A 23,759-nucleotide genomic window follows, 5' to 3' on the forward strand; every position below is an offset into this window, starting at 1 on the left:
CTCTTGGTGAATTTATTTAAAGCAAGGCGCCCTCAGTGCACTGAGAGCATTTACAGCTGAATGTGCCAACAATTTCTGGTGTTAAACTGTTTTTCCCTTCCAGTAATTCTCCTGAAATGACAGTTGTATTTTGTTCATTTGACATAATTTTTTTTTAATATTGTTTGGATTTGTAACACTACCACAAAGGTGTCTGTTCCAAACAGGTACCAATAAGTTATTTAAAAACAGTTGATGTGAAAAAAAATAAAATCCGTACCAGCCCAGCCAAAATGTCAGTCGTTAAATCATATAGCAAAAGGTAAATGAGGAAAAGTATCTCACCTTCTGTAAGTATTTCCCCTTAAACAACATCCAGGTGTTTTCATGGAGCACCTCTTGCCAGCCAAACTTCCCTTTGGTTACGTCTTCCATAGAGTGACCAGATGAAAGAAAATATCGGGACATCGGGGTGGGGGTGAAGTGCTGCCGGCAGAGCAAAAAAAAAAAAGGCCGAGTGTTGCTGGCAGAGCGAAATATCGGGACAAATTGTGTCCTGACGAAAGATTGGTTGGGACGTGGGACAAACACCTAAAAATCGGGACGGTCCCGATTTTATTGGGACGTCTGGTCACCCTACGTCTACCTGCCGTTAGACCTCTGCAGCAGGCCCCTGTCTCAGGCTCATGGGGCCCAGACTAAGGGGCTGTTTAATTGTGGTGTAGATGTTTAGGCTCTGTGTGCAGCCAGAGCTCTGGGACCTTTCCAGGGTCCTAGAGCCCGGGTTTCAGCCTGAATCTGAACATCTACAATGCAGTTAAACAGCCCAAACCAGCTGGCATGGACCAGCTGCAGGTGTCTAATTGCAGTGTAGACATACCCTTTGAAGCCAAGGAAGCTCCAGCTCAGGCTTCTCCAGTGTTTCTAAAAATAGGCAGGACACAGGCAATTTAGGGCTTCATAGGTATATACCAACATGTTACGTTCCAACCACAGACAGCCATGACTGATCATAGAGCATTTGTATTATAGGCGGGGGGATTAGTACTCCCTATAATTAAGGTTGCTTAACACTTCCTACGTAAGGCACTGTTTTCAGTTGCGTATAACTAAGGCTATGATTAAGTCATGGAGGTCAATGGAAGTCATGGATTCCATGACTTCCATTGACCTCCATGACATTTTTGCCCTGGAGGTGGAGCTCCCAGCCAGCACCCCTGCAGCTCCTCACCCCTGCCCTGGTGGGGGAACCCCCTGCAGCTGCCCAGTGTGAGAGGGGAGGGGTCCCACTGTCCTGCTTGATTGTTTGGGTCAAAGAAATGTATAGACTAGATGTTCCTACAACAAGGTGTTTCTGTAAGAACGTCATTGGAATATGGTTTGAACTAACAATGGACTGAGATTAGCAATGGACTAAACAGAAGTAGCAGCGGGTGCAGAGCGCTAGTGGTAGTATCTAATTGCCATAACATAGTTTTGATTTATGAGTTTGTGGTGGTGTTCTGGGGTAGAGGAGAGACTGAAATGGTAGACTGGGAAGGGAGCAGAATGACGGAAACTGGTGATGAACTAATTATTTTGTAGTCCAAGCAAGCAAACAGCAATTATTAGAAAGGAATTATCACTAAAACTTTTTTTGCTGTGTAGATTTTGATGTATCACTCCAACAATAAGCCAAATTGTTTACTTTTAATTATTCAAACTTTTAAATTCTTTATTGTACATCTGCTGCTCTTGTTTCCGCAGCTTGTTCATATTGTTTGCTATGTGTTATGTAGAACAGAATACTTTATGAATTGGCAGGATGTAGAGGGTATATTCCTGATTCTTAGACATAACTAATATAACTTTGAGGATTTCAAGTGAGGCCATTGATCTAATGCTAGTTAATAGTGTTAATCTCCCCCCTCCCCGCAAAAACAAAACTAAACCCCCCACCCTTTTTTATCTCAAGGATAACAAATTTCCTTAAAGCAGCAAATATCATATTTTCTCATGTTGCTATTCTACCTCCAGAGAATCATGTAAGATGGATATTAAAAAAAATTATAGTGTTCTGTTCAATCCTTTCTTGGCAGAATTATCCGGGCTTTTTGTCCAAAAGAAATCTTAATTTCTATTTTGATGGAAAAATTAGGTACTAAGTGGGCATTTTTTTTTCATTATTGGTCACTCAGGTTTGGAATTCAGAACATAAAGATGCTCAGAAAATGTGGTGCCATAACCAGGGTAGTGTCTAAGTGCCAGGGACAGCATTGGTGCCTGGGTGGTGCTTTCTGTAGGGTAGATCCTGCCATGGCGTGATGTGGAGGCCCTTAAGTTATTGAGTAATCCTATTATCCCCAGGGATTTGTTTACCTTTTTTCTTGAGGCTAGAAAGCATATATTAACTTGTTTTCATTTCTTTTTCAGGGTACATAATAAAGAGAATGCTGGAGCTGAATATATTGAAAAGTACAGACAACTGGAGGCGCTAGAATTGGACAAATTTGACAGCGTTCACTTTATCTGTGGACCAGGTGAACAATGAATGCTCTTTTCCCCACTCCTGATCCTAATATTAAAAAAAACAAAAAAATTAAACTATGGGGTCTCTTTGTGGAATATTATGTCTGCATTTGTTGTATTTTGTTTAAGGATGGTCTGGTATTAACAAGTGAACAGTTGACTTGCGTCTTCACACAACCCACTTATACATGTACATGCACAGATGCAGTGTGCTTTAATAAGGTTATATATACTTAATTTAGGATTGCAATGTATGCATATATTTGTGTGAGAAGGTTTATCCTTGTTTACTTAAAGAGATGGTTTGTGGTAATAATTTGGGCCTAGTAAGCCTTTCCCAATTGTAAGTCCAACTGTGGGAAAGTAGACTAAATATAAAATAGTCCAATCACCTGTAAAAGCTACAAATGGAAGATGGACTGAATTAGTCCAAACAAAAAGGCCTACTGATATAACTCAAGCACTGTGTTGAGATGTCATGCCTAGTAAACAAAAGGAGTGTGGAATTGGAAACTAATGGCCCCAAATCGGTGGGTTCTAAATTAAGCCTAATTGGTGGATAAAATGAGAGAATGGGCTATTATCCCCATCACTCTCTTTTGGGGTCCTTAAAAAAAAAAATAGTAGTCTTTGTTAGGGAGAGACTCAAGTAGGCTGGCTGGGAGACAGGTGGACTGGAAAGAGTGAGCTTTCACCATCATGGCTGCCATTTCCACTGTGGCCTGGGACCTTGGGATTCACCATCAGAACATTGGGCCTTCACTATCCTGAGCCTGAGGGATGTACAGGCCGGAGAGAGGGACCCAGATGACATTGCCACCTCCCCTGGCTTTGGCTAAAACCTGAACACTGCCTGGAATGTGAGACTTTGTCCACCCCCTGCTTTGCTTCCTTCACCCACCATATTTCTTCTTTTGTATCTTTTTGTCATCTCTTTAATTTAAAGAGTTGGTTTAGTCAGACAAGACTGTATCCTTTGCAACACTGGTGAAAGCCTCATCACCAAAGAAGCAGCTAAAGCAATCCCCTAAATAGCCCTGATACTGGTAAAACTTTGTGAGGTTTCAGAGTGGCTGATGAGACTGTTTGCTGGGCTGTGTTTCTCTAGCAGTGAGGTTGCAAATAGGAGTCAGCACCAGAGACATTAGCTGCATTTTCTATCTTGGCTGTTCTTTGCTCGTCCCTTTTATGTGTGTTTGTTTTCTAGGAAACATGCTCTGGAGCTGTTAAAGTCCAATCCTCTCAACTGAATTTCTTCTCCCACTCTGCCCCCCAAAAGGACAGTTATTACCCTCTTTAATACTATCGGAAAAACTGTCCAACAATGATTTCTTTCCTTTTAAAAAGTCTATAGCTAAAGTGAAAATGAATAAGGAATATCGTTAAAATGAAAGTCTTAATACTTACATTTCAAACACTAGCTGTTTTTCCTTTCTCTGTATCTTTAATAAAAGTTTTTTAAAAAATTAATGGTTTGCTTGCCATAGGACTAACCATGGGACTAAGCATGTTGAGGTCTCTGTGCTCAAAACCTTAACCAGGACTCTTTAGAGTTGTACAGTGACTGGGTCTCATTAACACTAGACAAAATTAGAGGATTGGGCAGAAAAAAACCTGATGAGGTTCAACAAGGACAAGTGCAGAGTCCTGCACTTAGGACGGAAGAATCCCATGCACTGCTACAGACTAGGGACCGAATGGCTAGGTAGCAGTTCTGCTGAAAAGGACCTAGGGGTCACAGTGGACGAGAAGCTGGATATGAGTCAACAGTGTGCTCTTGTTGCCAAGAAGGCTAACGGCATTTTGGGCTGTATAAGTAGGGGCATTGCCAGCAGATCGAGGAACGTGATCGTTCCCCTTTATTCGACATTGGTGAGGCCTCATCTGGAATACTGTGTCCAGTTTTGGTCCCCACACTACAAGAAGGATGTGGAAAAATTGGAAAGAGTCCAGCGGAGGGCAACAAAAATGATTAGGGGTCTGGAGCACATGACTTATGAGGAGAGGCTGAGAGAACTGGGATTGTTTAGTCTCCAGAAGAGAAGAATGAGGGGGGATTTGATAGCAGCCTTCAACTACCTGAAGGGGGGTTCCAAAGAGGATGGAGCTCGGCTGTTCTCAGTGGTGGCAGATGACAGAACAAGGAGCAATGGTCTCAAGTTGCAGTGGGGGAGGTCCAGGTTGGATATCAGGAAAAACTATTTCACTAGGAGGGTGGTGAAACACTGGAATGCGTTACCTAGGGAGGTGGTGGAGTCTCCTTCCTTGGAGGTTTTTAAGGCCCGGCTTGACAAAGCCCTGGCTGGGATGATTTAGCTGGGAATTGGTCCTGCTTTGAGCAGGGGGTTGGACTAGATGACCTCTTGAGGTCCCTTCCAACTCTGATATTCTATGATTCTATGATTCTATGAACACCTTTGACTCGCTGGGCCCATTTAATCAATCAAAATGAACACAATGGGTCTAATATAGAAATTAACTCTTTATTCTATATTGTTCCAGTTACCAATCTAATTGTCATTTCTCTCGGCCTCTTTTCCTGCGCTGCTGTCATCCACTTCAATTTATTTCTGTGTGTGTGTGTCTCCCCCTTCAAAATGCCCTTAGTAGAGGGAAATTTGACTGCACCACTCTCCCAGCAGCTCTGGTAGAAGGAGTGTGAAACTGACTAGGATGTCAAGACAGCTCAACTTCAAACAGTTACCATGCTACTTAACCTCAAAATAAATTAATGTAGGACAGCCCTTTTTTTGATAAAGATACAGTGCATGCCCTAGTCTTTTCATCTCTTTCAGTGACGAGGTGAGAGGGCATCAAGTTGGCCTAGTTTGTGAAGTTTCATAAAAGAAATTAGCTAAATAGTCACTTAATTGCAGAATGCCTAGTTATGCCATTATATATTAATGGTGATTATGGAAAAATATTTGTCATTTGTACATCTTTTCCCTTGCTAACACAAGATTTCTACCTAAAGTATATTTTCTAGTGCTTTCACCAATTTATTTTTAAATGAGATTGGTGCTTGCAATACTTTTCATGAAAGAAATAGGAAGTTTATATATTCCAGCTGAAAAATCTTTACTGATATTCTGCCTGCTAAATTTATCTTTTCCTAATATCCTTCCATTTCTCCTATTTCTGTTTTATTGGTCTGCCCTAAAACTTCTCCTTCATGTTTATACCCTCAATATACTATAAATAGTTACATCCCTCCTTTAGTCCCTTCCTTTCAGTCATTTACTGAAACAGCATTTATTAATTATCCCACTGAATATAAATAAAAACACGGAATAGTATATGGATGCTCTCCTGTTATTTCTCTCGTCTGCTTCCTCCCATCCCTTTTCTTTTCCTATTGTTCCACTTTTTCATGGTGTAGGAGCTCAGTTCATGCAGATTCCTGTGTTGCAGTCAATCTCTTCTGATCAGTGCTCTGCCCCCAGCTGTATAATATCAATTGAGGGGAAACTAAACAGACTGGATAGTGATGGGGACTAGAAGATGCCCTGTAGCATTGTGGGACAAAGCAGCAAAAACCTAGCAAGACTTTCCATATCACAAAACATTCAAGACATTTCAAATATATGGCTGCTACCACTTCTTCCAAATAAGCAGATTCAAGGTTCCTATGGCTGGATAGTGTTAAGAGAAAACAGCATCTGAGTTTGAGAAATGTGAGATTAATACCTCAATCATAAATGTATTTTTTTTAAAACGCAAAACAAAGCATCTATTTTAAAATAAATTTTACAGATAGTAAAATGTTAACGACTGCAGATTTTAGGAGCGCTAAGACACAGTTATAACAGTTGTTTTTGTGTGTTTTGTTTGTGGTACTTGTTTTACTTGATTTAGGGACATGGGAATTGTCCTAGTGAATCAGACTGGTGGTCCATCTAGTTCAGTATAGTGATTCAGAGGAAGGTCCATGAAACCTTGCCATAGGCATTTAAGGAATAACCTCCTCAGAGGGGAAGCTTCTTCCTAACCACAGTTGGTTACTGGCTGGTGTGCACCTAAAGCATGAGGGTTTATATCCCTTCCAAATCTTATTTTTTTGTTGTCGTTGTTGTTGTAATGTGGAATGTTCTTTTTATGCATATAAATTGCCAGTCTTTTTTTTTTTTTTACTGCTGCTAAGCAGTTGGGCTCAATGATAACTTGTTGCAGTGTCTCACTACCTAAACGCATTGCATTTATAAAAAGAGATCACTTTCTTTTTGGTTTAAATTTGCTGCTTTTCAGTGTAATTGAATGTCCCTGTACATTTGTATTCCAAGAGAGGGTAACTAGGAATGTCTAAACTATCTTTTTTGTATGGAGAGCGGAGGCTATTGAGTCCTCCAAAAGGTCCACTTACAATCTTGGCCCATGCCAGACACTATACAACAGAATACAGGTCATATGGCAAGTTCAAGGAGGTTGTGAAGTACAACAGGAGGAAAATACCTTTTTGCCAGTGATAGCGAGAGCTAATGCAGGGTCAAATAGCCACCCTCTGTTGTCTCAGAGCTATATACAGCTCCACAGTATTATCAGTAAAAGACTCCACTCTGAAGCCCCAGCCCTCCAAAGGGGATACTGCTGTGAAGTCACCTACAGAGGAGCACCCATAGGGACGCTATTTGAAAAAGAAGAGGAAGTTACTCACCTTGTGCAGTGGTGATAGTTCTTTAAGATGTGTATCTTTTTGGGTGCTCCATGACCCGCCTTCCTCCCCTCTACTTCGGAGTTTTCAATCAGACGGCAGCATTGCCGTTACTCGGTACCAGGACTACAGTACTGGGCATGTCCCAGTCCCCAGAATCATCAGCGGCATTGGGATATTCACCCACCCTATTCCAGCAAGGAGTCAGACAGTGACCAAGATGACAACCTCTCTCTGGCCTCACACCATGCCCCATTATTACAACAATGGGGATTTTCCCAACTACACCCATGCTCCAGTCTCCAACCTTCCTGGTATGGCCATCAGTGGGTGCTGCCACCCATGCTCTTTCCTTTGCACCAGTCGCAGTACTTGGACCCATGGGCAGCCTATAGACACTATTATTCTTCTCAGGCATGTAGTGTCTCCTACAGAGAGAGAGAGTCTACTAGGCATCTCTTACAGCTACTGTGTCCAGAGCCCCAGAACTTCAGGAGGAAACTTTTGAGGAGCAGGAGGCCAGACTAGAAGAGGAGAGTACACCACTGGCAAATGTCTCTTCCTCCTCACTGGATGAGGTGGTGATGCCCCCTCTGCCATCACTGGCCGATGATGAAAGAGGGTTGCTGACACACTGCAAATTGCCCTCAAAGAGGTGAAAGACATCCACCACAAATTTGCTGGACATTTTTCACACCTCCTCCTCTTCAAGAATTGCCCACCCAGTCAATGAGGTGCTTTTAGATTATGCCAAGGTTATCTGGCGACACCAGCCTCTATTGTGCTAACATGTAAAAGGGCATACAAGAAGTACTACATGCCCCTCAGAGAGGCAGACTTTCTTTTTATGCATCTTCAGCCTAACTCTATTGTCATGGATGCTGTTAATTCGCGAGGAAAGCAGCACTATGCTAAAACAACCCCTTATGACAGAGACTGGAAAAGGCTTGGACTTATTTGGGAGGAAAGTGTATTCTTCAGCAACTCTGCAGTTCAGGTTTTCAAACTACGAAGACTTAATGGCAAAGTATGACCACATGATTTATAGAGAACTCAGCACCTTTACTGACCACTTGCCAGAAGCACAAGAAGAACAATATCAAGCCATCACCTATGAGGGCCAGCTGATAGCAAGAACAGTGCTATTGACTGCACTGGATGCCTTGGATACAGTGGCCCTCTCAGTTTCGATGGTGGTGGTAATCAAGCAAGCTTCATGGTTACACCTTTCCGGGCTGCCGAAGGAAGTACATCAACGGTTGAGGACCTCCCATTCGAGGGCTCCAGACTCTTTGCTGACAAGACTGATGCATCACTTCACATTTAAAAGGATTCCAGAGCCACGCTGCACTCTAGGAATCTACATACCAGGACAGAGAAGAAAATTTTAGTTCACAACCATCTCACAGGTCCCAACTACCCCAGTCCCCCTCACAATGAAAGAGACCTATGATGCAAAGCAGAAGCAGTCAGTCTCTCACTCTTCAACATCTCAACCCGCAGTCTCAAAATACCAGTTTTGATGCCTTGGTTGAGGCCCCTAGCAACCACTTGCTGCAATACACAGACCTTCCACATCCCTTCAGATGTCACTTAGCTCTCTTTCTCTGGAATTGGGAAAACATCACTTCCGACAAATGGGTCTTGGATATAATTTCTAAGGGTTACTTTGTCCGCATTACCTCCCTAAAGAGGGACAGGGAGGGAGGGATGTTTCTCATAAGAGACTGTTACATCAGGAAATAGACCACCTGCTATGCCTAGAGGCCCTGTTCACCTCGGAGGCAACTTATTCCAGATATTTTCTGATTCCCAAGAGAAAAGGAGGTTGGAGACACATATTAGATCTAAGAGCACTAAACACCTATGTGAAGGCGCAGAGATTCAAGATGATCACGCTGGCAGCAATTATTTCATCTCCAAGGAGACTGGTTTTCAGTCCTCAACCTACAGGATGACATTTCCATCCTACTGTCTCTCAGAAAATTCCTCCGATTTACCTTTGGGTAGGACCATTACCTGTATTGAATACTTCCATTTGGGCTTCGTCCGCACCCAGAATATTCTCCAAGGTCCTCTCGTTGTAGTGGCACATCTGTGAACATTAGGTATAGTTATTTACCCATATCTGGATGTTTCCTTTGAAGACATCCTCTGAGCCACCCAAAGAACTAAGCACAGATTTGTGCAACTGAGACGGCAACTCAGTACCCAGAAATCATCTTTGACTCCAGTATAGCATTTGGAGTTTTTAGGGACCAACTTGACGTAGTGCAAGCGAGAGTGTTCCTTCCGCTGCATAGATTCAACACCCTGACAAGTCTCATAGAGACAGTTCAAGCCAGCCCACAAACGCCAGCCAGAAATTGCCTTCAGCTTCTTGGGCACATGAGGTGTCTATAGACATGGCTCAGATCTGTTTACACTCCAAACAACGACAAGCTAAACAAGCCACTGTCAATACCGTCCAGGGTCATACACTTCCTGGAATGATGGAAAGACCCATTCAATGTCTGTGCAGGTATCCCATTCACACAACCTCCATCAGCACTGATTCAAACAATAGATGCTTCTTGGATAGACTGGGAAGCCCACCTAAATAACTGCAGACTTCAGGGCAAATGGCCCCACATGGAAGCTGTACTCCATATCGACCTTTGGGAATTAAGAGCCATCAGAAATGTCTGTGAACACTTTCTCGCATTCATCAGGGATACTTACACAAAAATCATGTCAAACAACCTAGCGTGCATGTGTTACGTAAATCACAAAGGGGGCACCAGATCACCCTCCCTTTGCACAGAAGCACTAAAACTCTGAAATTGGTGCATCCACCACAATGTACTCATATCAGCCACTTGCCTGGCAGGAGTATAAAATATATCAGCCGAAATTTCTCACGTGACCATGAATGAATGGGAAATGAACAACCTATTCCGTTGATGGGGGAACTCCAACAATAAACCTGTTTGCTACTTATCAGAGCAAGAAATGGCTCTGCTACTGCTCCAGAGCTGAACTGGGGAAACAGTCCCTAGAAGATGCTTTTCTTCTTCAATGGGGCAGAGAGCTGCTGTACGCCGCCATTCCCTCTAATATCGAAGGTCCTATTAAAGATAAGGCGGGGAAAAAGCAAAAGTTATAGTTATTGCCCCCACCTGGCTGAGATAAGTGTGGTACCTATATCTGACACAGCTAGCAATGTATCCTCCTATTCCCCTTCAACCCCTTCCTCACCAAAATGATAGACAGATCCATCACCCCAACTTACAGATCCTCCGGCTCCAGGCTTGGCTTCTTCATGGTTCCAACACATAGAGAGCTGCTGTTCCAAGGAGATGAAGGAAGTGTTACTACACAGTAGGAAATTGACAACTTGTTCCACTTACCTACAAAAGTGGAAATGATTCCAAATTTGGTGCAATTCCATGCAAGTTGCTCCCTCCCTTTGATCTTAGACTATATACAAAAACTCAAAAGGGCTAATCTTTCTCTTATCTCACTCAAAGTACATCTTGTGGTCATAGCCTTCCACCAGCATGTGGGTGGATATTTGGTATTCACCCATCCAACAACACAAAGATTCCCCAAGGGTATGCAAAACCTCTTCCTGCATACCAGATGCCCCACTCCAACATGGGACCTCAGTATGGTTCTAAAAACCCTTACAAGACCACCCTTTGAATGTATGGCCACTTGCTCTCTTCTACACCTGTCAATGAAGACAGCATTTCTAGTGGCCAGCATCTCAGCACAATGAAAAGGGGAAATACTGACATTGATGGTGCACCCACCCTTCACGGTTTTCTTTAAAGACAGTCACTCTAAGGCTGCACCCAAAGTTGCACCTAAAGTTCCTCCCCAAGGTGCCACATGAACCAGCTCATTCACCTCCCCACCTTTTCCTAAAGCCACAACATGACAACAGGGAGGCAATACTACATATACTTGATGTTAGGAGAGCCGTAGCATTTTATTTACACAGGACAGAGGGCTTTAGGAAATCTCTTAAACTCTTCCTCTCTGTTGCTGATGGTTCCAAGGGCTCTGCAACATCAGCTCAAAGGCTCTCCAAATGGGTCTTGAACTGCATTAACTATTGTTGTTATGCCCATAACCTGCTACCTCCATCAGGAATTTGCATGCACTCCACGAGATCTGTTTCCACCGTGGTCGCATTTGTTAAAGATGTTCCCGTTTCAAAAACCTGCAGGGCAGCAACTTGGGCCTCTGCTCATACTTTCACGGAACATTATGTGATTACTCGAGATTCAGCTTCTGATGCCATCTTTGGCTCCACAGTATTATCATCAATAAAAGACTCCACTCCGAAGCCCTAGCCCTCCATAGGGAATTCTGCTGTGAAGTCACCTCCAGTGAGCACCCATAGGAACACTACTTGAAGAATAAGAGGAAGTTACTCACCTTATGCAGTGATGATAGTTCTTCAAGATGTGTGAAGGTGCTCTGTGACCTGCCCTCCTCCCCTCTACTTCGGAGTTCTCAATAAGGGGCTCTGCAGTAGGGAAAGAACTGAGGGCAGTTTGCCTGTGCAACACTAGATAGCCTCGAGGCAGTGCATGAGGGTGGACTGTATATGTGTGGGTTTGAACAGACACTGCTACCTAAAATCTCCGATCAGGGGTGCAAATACACCTACAGTGGAGAACCCATAGGGGGACACATCTCGAAGAACCATCATTAATGAACAAGGTGAGTAACTTCTTCTGATAAACATTCTGTACAGAGAGAAACCTGAAGCAAATTACACAATTATACAGTTCCTGAAGTATCTTGGATTCAGGACAAACACAAACCCATGGTTCCAGGAAAGTCAGTCATACAATTGATCCTCAGCCCACGTCTATTAGGTGCAAGGTCCCACCTCTGCAAAACATCAAAAGAAGAGTAAGATGACCATAATGGAAAACGTGATGTCACAGAAACAAAAATCCAATTCTTATTGGAGCCTGTTGGGAATTCTGATCTCATGGACAGCTCCCGCAACTGGTGAATGCAGAGAATCTTTTTTTTTTTAAGGGATCTTCCTGATTTAGTTCAGGAAATGGGCAGCAGAAAAAGAGTGCAGCATCCACCAGCTGGAACAAAATCAATTCTTGAGCCTCAGAGAACTGTTCCTTCCATGCATAATTGACCTGTTCTGGTTGCAATTGTTAGTGTCTGATAGGGTTTTCAAAACAACCTTGGAAGAACATGATCATTAGGGATTCTGTAAATCCGTTTGCCTTGTAAAAATGTGGAATTTGCATTTTTACAGACAATCTTTAGTTTTTATAGTTTAAAAAAATATATTAACTATTAACTAAATTTTATAGAAAGTACCACTGTCACTTATTCAATGCGCACAACCTCCCCCTCTTTGTGATTGATTTTTTTGAATGCTCTTTAAATGTAAATAACTAAAAATACTCTAATAAAGTGCTTCTGGCGTATAGAAGTTACTCAACAGCATATAGGGATTTGTGTTTTAATGCATCTGAAATTACACTTCAGCCTCCAGATGTGAGTAATTAAAGTTATGAAAAGATGCCGAAACTTTAAAAATCACCCCTGAAGACTGTCACTGAGTTTGGCAAGGACAAATTTCACGTTGATGGTAATGTGCTGTTCTGTACTGTATGCAGCAAGGCTGTAGATTACGTTCGAAGGCAGACAATTGTAGAACACATGGAACGCGCTAAGCCTAAACTGAATGAAAAGAAACAAAAACAAGAGGGTGAAACAGCAGGGCCATTGACAACAGTAAAGGAATAATGAACTGTGACTGGATCATTCCAGCATTTTTGTGCATTTAACCCCTCCTCCCCCAATTTTCTCAAAATATAGAGTACAGACATAGAAATATTTGGTATATGTAAGAAATACAAATTGCAAATCTATTTTATTATAATGCTTGATGGAGCTGGTAGGCTTCAAACTTGCTTAAAATTGTAAATATATCAATAAAACATTGTATTCAACTGATATATGGTAAGGAAACTAAAGGTCAGTGTTTCATTTTAATCGCAGAAAACCATGAAATTTTATATTTTATTTTTTATTAGAGAATTTGGGGGTTTTTAGCATGGAAAACTAGAATCCCTGATGATCAGCATTACCCCGGAGAGAAATTCTCCTCTCCTGCGCAGATCGAAGTTTCCTGTCTGTTTACTGCCCACAAAAGTGGTGATGAACACTTAGATGGCAGAAGTAAAATTAACAGAGTGGCTCCTACACCAAGAAATATCTTGCTCATCATAAGTCAGTTTGGGCTGGTGAGTGGCTGCTTTGTATCTGGAAACAGTAAGTAAAGTAGTCTGTAACTTCCCTGTGCTTCAGGATCCAGGATATGAGGTTGTGAACAACCTCTTGCAAAGCTGGGCAAGGCCCCTGTTATGTCTTTCCACTTCTCCACTGCTCCCCAGATCAGGAACAAGAATGGTAATAATACTGTTTTTATGCCTTTCTGGCTAAAGATGGCTCTCAGGCTTGTTTGACCTCGCATTGGATCTTTGAATGTGTCTGTTTCACAGATGAGGTCTGCTACTGCAAGACCAATCCTCCATCTGGGACCAAACAAGTTTAAAATGAATGTGTGGTTGAAAGAAAAGTTTGGGTTTATAATTATGATGTGAGATTTCCCATATTCTGCAGTAGGAGAAATTATTGTACTTTTCCCTCAAAGTGTATTTAATGCACTCTGTGATTTTAGGAAAGTAGACTTGAATTGTCTTGGCTATAGAAGTTACCTCAACTGGAGGGAACTTCTTTGGGTGGGTTGTTCCCTGGCTGCCAATGACTGACCTGGTTCTGTCCCCAAACTGCAAGCAGCTAAAGTGTGTAAATTGATCTGTGGACCTTATGACTTGAAGAAGGGAAACTTGATAAATTTTCCTATTGTGTGTTGTCATTAAGAAATTTGAAATGTTATCCCTCAAGGTTAAATTGATCTTTCTGTTGCTCAATATATATGTGGAGTCTTATGGTTATTAAAGCCATTACTAGTATTGGCCTTGGCTATATTAAAGATCTGTTTGTTGAGATTGGGGTTAGAACAGTTGTCGGTCAATAGTCCACCTACCATTTATAAGGATTCCACCATTGTGTCTAAATTTGCAATATATTGTGCTTTTGCTATGCTAAGCCCTAGAGTGTAGAACTCATGCCATCTTTTTCCATTCCTTCCCACTCTTAAAGAATACCATAAAGCTTCTTTTAAAAACTTGTCCTTAAAGCTGCTACCACATCTATATTTATTACCTTTTCCTTTAATTCCTTTCTTTACTTTTGGAATTGGACTTTCATGCTTGTGTCCTTTATATTGTTAACAGGGTGCTGTTTTTTTGTTTTGTGGTACTGAGTGTAATAAAATTATTACATAGAAATATCTTAAATAGCTTAAAATTGACATTATTTTAGCAACAATGGTTTAAATACACTGATGCCAGAAGCATTTCCCTAACAGCTTGAGACTTCTTCCAGTGTTGGTCAAATCATGCAGAGCTACTGATGTCTCAGTAGTGACATCTTTGAATGTGCCAGAGGGCAGCCAGTTATCCTTTGCATCATGATGTTGTGACAGAATGCTATATACGAGTTTTTTCCTGGGGAATATATTTAGAATCATGTCTGAAAAGGACAACGTTAATATTCTTTAGGGACTGTTGTTTTAATACTAACTTCTGTCTTGTCCATATTTTGTTGATGCGAGTTGAACCAGTATGTAGCAATTATCTGAACCTATTGCTCTCATGTATTATATTAGAATCTAGGCTTCTCTACATTCTTTCCACATTATGGGAAGGATTGTTTGTGGAAGCTCCTATTCGCAGTAGAAACTATTCTAGAAGTGCCTAACAAAAAACTTAGTGCTGCTTCTTGTATAATTATTTTTATTGTTTAGCTCTGAATTCTGATATGTTCGTTGTTACCAGTATAATAATACAGATGTTACAAATGCATAGGAAGACAGTCTCTGCCTCAGAATTTTTAATCTAATCTGTGTTCTGTGAAAACATTCATAGTCGTTATTCCTCAGAAAAGCAACGAAACTGGGAAAGGTATTTATTCATAGCTTTATACTTTTTAAAATAAGGAATCCTCCCATGTTTCAAAATTACATTTTGAACTTTAAAGTTACTCTTTGCCTATTCATATAAGTGAATTTTATGACTTAGGGTGAAATCCTGACTCTTCTGAAGTCAATGGGAGCTCGACCATTGATTTCAGTAGGGCTGGGTTTTCACCCATGATATCTAATTGCACTTTCATAAAAGTATTTACCTACAGAGCAGGTATTCTTGTTTTTTTTTTTCCACTTGTTTTAAAGCTAGCATTTACTCTCTTTTACTATACATGTGCCATGGTGATGTGCGCATCAAAAGATTTTATGTTCTTCCATATTTCCCCATAGTAACTGTGCCCATAAATGAATTTGGAAATTCTCTTAGTTTGGTGTCCCGGCTGCGAGACTGTAGAATTTACTTAAGAGAAAAGTTAATGATCAGCTGTTAGATGAAGACGACAGTGTTTAATATCAGACTTTCATGTCCAAATATGACTTTAGTTTGTAGTTCAAGGAAAAGGATTTCATTGTGAGGATGGGGGGATGAAAGGAAACAAATGGTGTAAGGGTGTAGTTAAGGATCTTTCCATTTATCCAATTGTTTGGAAGAGTTGGATAAATTGGTAGTTGCTCTGAAAACCTGGATATGATTCCTAGGAACTGTGATGGAAGTAATAATAGTTGTGAGGACTGTGCAGGATCTTTGGCTCTCTGGGGTAAAGAGGAAAGGAAAAAAGGCTTATGCAGAGAGCAGTTCCAATAGCATGTAAGATTGGAGAGTAGTGTGTGAGCATGACACTAGCGCACAGAGACAATGGGGTAAACAAATGCTTTCTAGAGTAACTACCAAAAAATCCCAACAGTTGCATATATGGAGAAAAGATCCCTTCAGTTTGTTAGAAGAATTACCTAATACATTTCTGAGTATTAATAAGCAAATACATATGCTAAATCTCGATATAGTACTCCTGGTGGAATTCTGCGCCAAAAAAAAAAAAAAATCTGCACACAATATTTGAAAATTCTGCATATTTTATTTGTCAAAATAACACAATGTAATCATGCCAGTTTAAATTATTTTGGTAATTTATTTCAAAATATCTGTCACCAAGTATGTCTATAACAATACAGACAAAAAAAAATTCTGGTCAATTTTTTTTCTTTCTTACAAATAGATTCCTTATTAGGCATATTAATGCATAACTTTGAGTAATTTATTTAAATTAAAATACAGAACTGTATTTCCTGCACCTGTCAGAAGTAGTGCAAAGGCTTGGGGGGAGTCAGGGGTAACGGAGGAGTTGAAGGAGAGGGAAGGAACCTAAGAGTGAACTTGGAGGGTGTTGGGTGTGGGTGGGAGAAGTTTTTTTTTTTGTTTGTTTGTTTTTGGACGGAGGTGCGGGGGAGATTGTTAGGGAGTTGGGAAGCCTCCCCCATGCAGACCCTGGCTGACCCCAAGCCCCTCCTATTCAGTCAGGCACATCTGCCCCGTGTCCGCACTCCCCATCCCCATGGGTCTCTGCAGCCTCTCTCCCCCATCCTCAAGCTCAACGTTGTCATCCCACTAGTTCCTGAGCCCAAGCCTCAGTCTGTTTCCCCCCCCCCCCAGCCATTCTGAGCCCCAGTCTGTGACCCACCAGCAGCCCTTTGTGCTTCGCTCTGTCCAAACCTGGCTCCGCAGGCAGGGTGCTGTGATGAACTTCTACTCCTGGGGGAATTCTGCAGTACTGGGCAGAGAATTTTTCCCCCCACAGAAAATAAGTACCACCCCAGAACTGCAGCACTGCTTGGGCAAAATGTATTTTATGCGGGAATATACAAAGTTATGCGGGACAGAAGAATTCTGTGCATCCGCAGATGCGCAGAATTCCCCCCAGGAGTAATATAGGGTCCTTTGAAGAAGTGTGCTTTTCAGATAAAGTGAATGTATTCACTAGCTCACATTTCTGTTGTTGTAACTACAGGAACTTGACTTCGATATTTTCTTTCTTTCCAGTTACTCCATCACCACTTCTATGTGAATCCCATGATGTGACTTGTATACCAAAAACTAATTATAAATACCCTGATTTGCCCATAACCAGATGTAAGGAAGAGGTAAGCTATAGTTATTGAATTAATTGAACTTCTGCTGTTAATAGACTAAAACTGCAAATCAACACTGATGGTATTTTTCAGAAGGAAAATTTTGGTATTAAATTCATCCCAGATTAAATTTATGGTTTCATTGAAAGGCTCTGTTTGTTGCACAAGGCCAATTTTTACTACATTTTTTTCATAATTGAAACATTTCAGTTACTGTTTCTAACTAGACATTATACACGTGTATATATGTGCACATCAGTTTGTTACCTTAAATGAGTTCTTTAAAAAAAAAAAATATCATGGAAGTAAATAAGAAAATTTGAAATTCTATCCTGAAATATTTTGTGGTCTCATGAGCATTCTTTAAAAAATTTAATTTCAGGTAGTTTCTTTGATAGAAAGCAATTCAGTTGTAATTGTACATGGAGCAACTGGTAGTGGTAAAAGTACGCAACTTCCACAGTATATTTTGGATTACTACAGTCAGCGCTCTACCTACTGCAACATTGTTGTTACCCAACCTCGAAAAATTGGTGCCAGCAGCATTGCAAGATGGATTAGCAAGGAGCGATCATGGGCATTAGGTGGATTTGTAGGCTATCAGGTATGATAATGTAACAATCTGTATAAAGTGCATGATTTGGAAATGGGGAAGGGGGGGATTCTTTTTCTGCCTTCCTTTAGCACGTTGGTTATACCATAAGTAACCCAGGAGCAGTGTAAATAGCTTTTAAAGTAGAACTATGGTAGAACTGGAGTTTCTTAGCTGGAGTTGGTTATTAAAAGCAAACCAATTTTCATTTTTTTTTAAAGTAGCGCAATTTAAATGATCAACCAGGAAATGCAAAAGTTAGACTCCAACAGACATTTTAAATTGTCCACATTGTCTAGTTATTACATTTTGTGGCATAGATTTTGCAACATAAATAGTTTGATAACTATTGTTCAGGTATTCCCTAACTGGGATTTCTTGTCGTGACCCAAATCTGATGAGTTTTTGCTATCACCTGTCACAATTTTTGGGGGCATGGCAAGAAACTGTGGCTTGTGGATATGAATGGGGGAGGGAGGGTGCCACCTGGTACATGATGGATTAGTGCTTCTTCCCTTCCCCATGCACTTGCTGCTCTAGTGAAGAGCTGGCAAAGCCCTGCAAACAGCATTGCTGTGGAACCAAGATAGCTGGCACCTCACCACCTTGAAGTGGTATTTCACTGGAGCAGAGCATGGCTCAGGAAGAAGTGTGAGTGAGGCAGGAGGATGAAGCAAAGGGTTTTGTACTCTTCCTTCTTTTCTTTCCTATTGCTTGTTCTTTCTGTGTCCCAACAGCAGTTCTGTTTCAGTGATTTTGGGGGGGCGGGGGTTCTGTTCAGCACCGCAAGAAAAAATGGAAACCATGTGGCCTTCCTCCTGAGTATTTCTTCATTCAGCCCCATTTTTCTTGTGAAATAGCGTTTTCCTTCCTCTTTGTAAAATAAAGATTCTGTCCTTGCTGCCTCCTCTTCACCTACAACTCGCTCTGCAATCCCTTCTCCTATTAATCCTCTCTGACCACAATCTCATAATCCTCTTTAAAGGGAATTGTGACGGGTTTGGTCACAGAGACCCCCTTAGGACTGTCACCCTATGTGCTGAGGCTACCTCTAAGCCTGTTTTCTCTGCCAGTTTGGGCCTTTAGAACCCTGCCTTGTTGAGGGTTCTGAACCATGCCCCCAAAGCTGCAGACTTAACTGAAAACAGTTTAAGAAGTGCTCCTGTCTCCAGCACCCAGACACCCAGCTCCCAATGGGATCCAGACCCCAAATAAATCTGTTTTACTCTGTATAACGCTTATACACGGTAAATTCATAAATTGTCCGCCCTCTGTAACACTGATAGAGAGAGATGCACAGCTGTTTGCTCCCCCAGGTATTAATTACTTACTTTGGGTTAATTAATAAGCAAAAGGTGATTTTATTAAGTATAAAAAGTGGGATTTAAGTGGTTCTGAGTAATAACAGACAGAACAAAGTAAGTTACCAAGCAAAATAAAACAAAACGTGCAAGTCTGAGCCTAATACAGTAGGAAACTGAGTACAGGTAAATCTCACCCTCAGAGATGTTCCAGTCAGCTTCTTTTGCAGACTAGACTCCTTCCTAGTCTGGGCCCAATCCTTTTCAGACCAATGTTGTGGTGTATGGCCGGGGTCCAGCAATCATTCACACCCCCGTAGTTACAGTACTTTGTCCTAGTTTCTTTCAGGCATCTCTTTGGGGTGGAGAGGCCATCTCTTGAGTCAGCTGAAGACAAAATGGAGAGGTTTCCAGGTCCTTTTATATTCTCTCTCTTGTGGCCGGAAACCCCTTTGTTCTCCTGTGCAAAATCACAGCAACAAGATGGAGTTTGTAGCCACTTGGGCAAGTCACATGTCCATGAATGATTCAGCTTTTCCCTTCTTTTCTTTTTTCTTTTGCATTGTTTAATGTTAGTTTGAACGTTCCCAGGATAGCTCAGATGTGGATTGGCGTCTCCCAAAGTCCATTGTCAGTTAAATGTTTCTTGATTGGGCACTTACTCAGGATAGTCCTTTCTCAAGAAGCTGACCAAATGCTTCACTGATGCTACTTAAAGTCAAACACCTTGAGCTACAAGTACATAGCCAATATTCGTAACTTCAAATACAAAAATGATACACACATACAGACAACATAATCATAACCAGCAAATTACAACCTTTCCATAGATACTTTACTTGACCTCCTTTGTACAAAATTTGGTGTAACTATAGCACTGTGGTTGCAACAATGATCTATACGGTCACAGTTCATGTCAATAATGTCACAGGAATATTTTAGATCAAAGGTACTGGCCTGAAGGAGTTGGGTGCCACAGTGAAAAGCACTACTAAAAACCCAAAAGTAGATGCTAAGCACGTTGTTGATGCTTAACAAATAACAAACTGTCAAGCATAAGCTTTCCTCTCCTAACCCCATCCTCCATTTTTTCTGCCTCAGCACCCTGGTCTTAGATTCACTTGGTTCTTTTTGAAACTCACCTCCTCTTGCAAAGACTCAGCTTTCATGCCTCTTTTTCTTTCTTTCTTAAGAATCTTTCACTGCGTGTGTTCTTTTTCTGTTGTTCTGTAACTTTATTCAGTGGGAACTATATTTGGTCTTTCTGTTCGTTTGAACTCTTTAGATAACATCATCCATCTGGTTGGCTTTACCATGTCTGTGTTAATACCTTTAGATCTATCTTCTCCTGTCTGTCCCAACTTGCATCTGATTGTCTCAAACATCTCTTCATGGATGTCTTTGCACCAACAACTTCTCAACCTGTCAAAAGCTTAACTTCTTTTCCCTCCTAAATCCACCCTTCCCCATCCTTTCTCAATTATTGGAGCAGCTCTGTCATCCATTCTGCTCCAACCTTGGTGTCACTTTCAACTCCTTCTCCACTCAAATATTATCACTAAATCCTACGATTTCCTACTCCCCACAATCTCCAAAATGTCCATTCTCACTTACAGAAGTTGATGTTCTAACAGCAGTTTGAGAGCAGAAGATTCTGGGCCTGTGAGGTTGGGCAAGGAAAGGCAGAGCTGGCAGGAAAGAGCAGGACTTCATTAGCTTTTGCTTGGTGAAAATTTTCAAGCATGTACTATGCTCATTTTCAGTCTACATTTCCCTTTCCCCACCAACCATGCAAAAGTGCTGTAGTCCTCACTACAGATTGTCCATGTCAAGTTTCGGATTTGAGCTGATTTTGCTGTAACCTTTGTCATAACGTTTGGTTAGATTTTCAGGTCAGAAGGGACCATTGTGATCCTCTAGTCTGATCTCCTGTATAACACAAGCCGTGTAACTTCCCAAAATAATTCTTAGAGCATATTTTTTAGAAAAACATACATTAGGAGTCTTTATAATGGAAAAGTTTGATTTTTCACATAACTTCAAAAAAACTGAAGGAATTTTGCTCAATCTTAGATAGGAAAACCATTACTCCTTGTTCTGTCATCTCGTACCACTGAGAGCAGTCTAGATCCATCCTTTTTTGGAATCACCCTTCAGGTAGTTGAAAGCAGCTATCAAATCCCCCCCTCACTCTTCTCTTCTGCAGACTAAATAATCCCAGTTCTTTTAGAGTCTCCTCAGAAGTCATGTGCCACAGCCCCCTAATCATTTTTGTTGCCCTCTCCTGGATTCTTTCCAATTTTTCCACTTCCTCCTTGTAGCGTGGGGCCCAAAACTGGACACAATACTCCAGGTGTGTTCCAGTTTTTTTATTGCTAGATGGCATGCTTTACCTTTTATGCTGAGACTCTGAACTAAAAATTATGTCATTGCTAATTGGTTCACTATGGGAGGAAAAGGCTTAAAAGTGTAAAATGGTTTCATGTGTCCTGTTGTCTTCAGGATATTTTTCATGTATATTTTTACTAGGATTTGTGTGGACTGAGCACAACCCAAAGAAATAAAAAATAAGGAAGATGATTTTGCACTGGAAAACTAGTTGAAGTCTAGCAGCACCCAAAATAGTTAAGGTTACAAAAATTTTAAATGATTAAAAACCCTCCTTTTAACATAACTGTGCAGAACTTTCATCTCTTTGGGATTACACAACCCATGTTTGGTCTCTGTCTGAAGATGGTCTCCTCCCCACTCCCCGCCTGGTTCATTTTTTGTTTAATTTTGAGCAGAACACCTTTGGCCATTTTGAATGAAGATGAGATCAGCAAATTTCCCCCCCCCCCCACTTTAAAATCTCCTAAAGAACAGTTTTTCAGGTTGGACCAACAGCTGAAGTTTCAAACTACTCTCAAATGTCCTTGATTTATGTAAATTTATGTTTGTGGTTCGAGATTTGCCAGGGAGATACGGTTCCATTCCACCTTAGTTAATTGGTTGTGGGCTCTAAAGTTACAATGCATGGAAAAGACACTTCATTAATTGCTTTCACAAGTTTAAATGGGCTCTCATAACTGATTTATACTGCATTTCAATCTGCGGTGCTTCAGATATACCTGTTTATGGGAAGCATCACACATCTGTGCTTTTTGCTTAGAATTTTGAACTGTCCAATAGCATGTCATGTGTGAAACATATTTGGAGTAATGAAATATTCCCCCCCCCCATGTTTTAGGTTGGGCTAGAGAAAGTAGCAACAAAGGACACAAGATTAATTTATGTGACAACTGGAGTGCTCCTTCAGAAAATAGTTGGTGCCAAAAGCCTTGCAGAGTTTACACACCTCTTCATAGATGAAGTAAGTTGAAGATAAAATTAACCTCAATTTCAAGGAAAAACTCATGCTGTTTTTATCATTATTACTCTGATTTAGAGAATTAAATTGAGTTTAGTTGTGAAGATCCCTTTGAACATTTATGAAGACCCTTGTATGATTCTTCTGGGAGTATCATGGCTAAGTTCTAGAACTTCCGACTTGACTCAGTTCCAGAGTGATCCTCTGCATAGAGATGTTAAAGGCTTGAGGAAATGTTTTTAATTGAAATGTTTATGAGGTGGCATCTAACTCTTCACACACCTCTTCAAATGACTGATGTCTGAAATCTACTATGAGGATTTCTGCTGAGGGGCTCATTGCTAGCCAGGCATCTCTTTGCATCTGGGGAGGGGACTACTTTGTGATTGTCGTTGCCTTAAATGAGGATCCTTGGTCTTCAGAGACCTCATTACAGCACTAAAGGCTGTATTGGAGAAAAAAATATGGCCCTCCTATGGCCAGGAGTATGAGCAAGAAAGAACCATTAGACTTGCTTTGCAGTTCTCTGCATTTTATTAGGTCTGGTAAAACAAGGTACCGTTTTTGTTCCTGGTTTATTCACTGATAAGAGTTTTCTCTATTGCTGTCCTGAAACAGTTTGATAGATGCTTCCAGTCTACTCTCTCAAGAATGCCATTCATTAATTTGGGTAGTTTTTATAATGTCCCTATTTATCTTCCTCTGTTCTAAGGTAAATAGACCTGAACGTTTTTATACAGCCAAATGCAAGTTCCTGTATCTAGAAACAAATAACGTAGGTCACATTTACAAGATATGGAACTGAATCATGGACTGCAGTGACACTGAAAAGGACTTAGAGGTCATTGTACATAATAGATTGAATAGGAGCATTCCCAGTGTGGTGGTGTAGCCAGTAGGGTGAATATGATTCTTGAGTGTATAGGCAGGGGGATGTCAAGTAGGAATAGGGAGATGGTTTTAACTCCTGTATACAGCATAAACAAGACTATTACTGGAATAATATCCAATGTTGATGTCCATACTTCAAAAAGGATGTTGGAAAAATGGAAAGCATTCAAAAAAGAATGATTTGAGGTCTGGAAAAAATGCCATTATAGTTAGAGATTTAAGGTGCTCAAGTTCATCCAGGCGAAGGTGTGATGGGGCACTCATGGCTGGAGTGCCCCCTAGTGGTCCAGTGCAGCTCCGCAATTACATCTCAGCCTCAATTTCACTTAGTGGGCTTTCAA

At 41.0% G+C, this 23,759-nt stretch overlaps 1 protein-coding gene across 1 annotated transcript in view; it reads left to right on the top strand.

Annotated features, from left to right (window-relative positions):
* Positions 1-23,759, top strand: part of TDRD9 (tudor domain containing 9) — a 164,681-nt gene that overhangs the window by 24,134 nt on the left and 116,788 nt on the right. Inside the window, exons 2-5 of the mRNA XM_054024976.1 lie at positions 2,392-2,498; positions 17,197-17,297; positions 17,668-17,889; positions 22,408-22,530. Of these exons, the coding sequence (XP_053880951.1) occupies positions 2,392-2,498; positions 17,197-17,297; positions 17,668-17,889; positions 22,408-22,530 (553 nt within the window). The remainder of the gene's footprint in view (positions 1-2,391; positions 2,499-17,196; positions 17,298-17,667; positions 17,890-22,407; positions 22,531-23,759) is intronic.

Source organism: Malaclemys terrapin, chromosome 4, assembly GCF_027887155.1.
Source record: "Malaclemys terrapin pileata isolate rMalTer1 chromosome 4, rMalTer1.hap1, whole genome shotgun sequence".
Lineage (NCBI taxonomy): Eukaryota > Metazoa > Chordata > Testudines > Emydidae > Malaclemys > Malaclemys terrapin.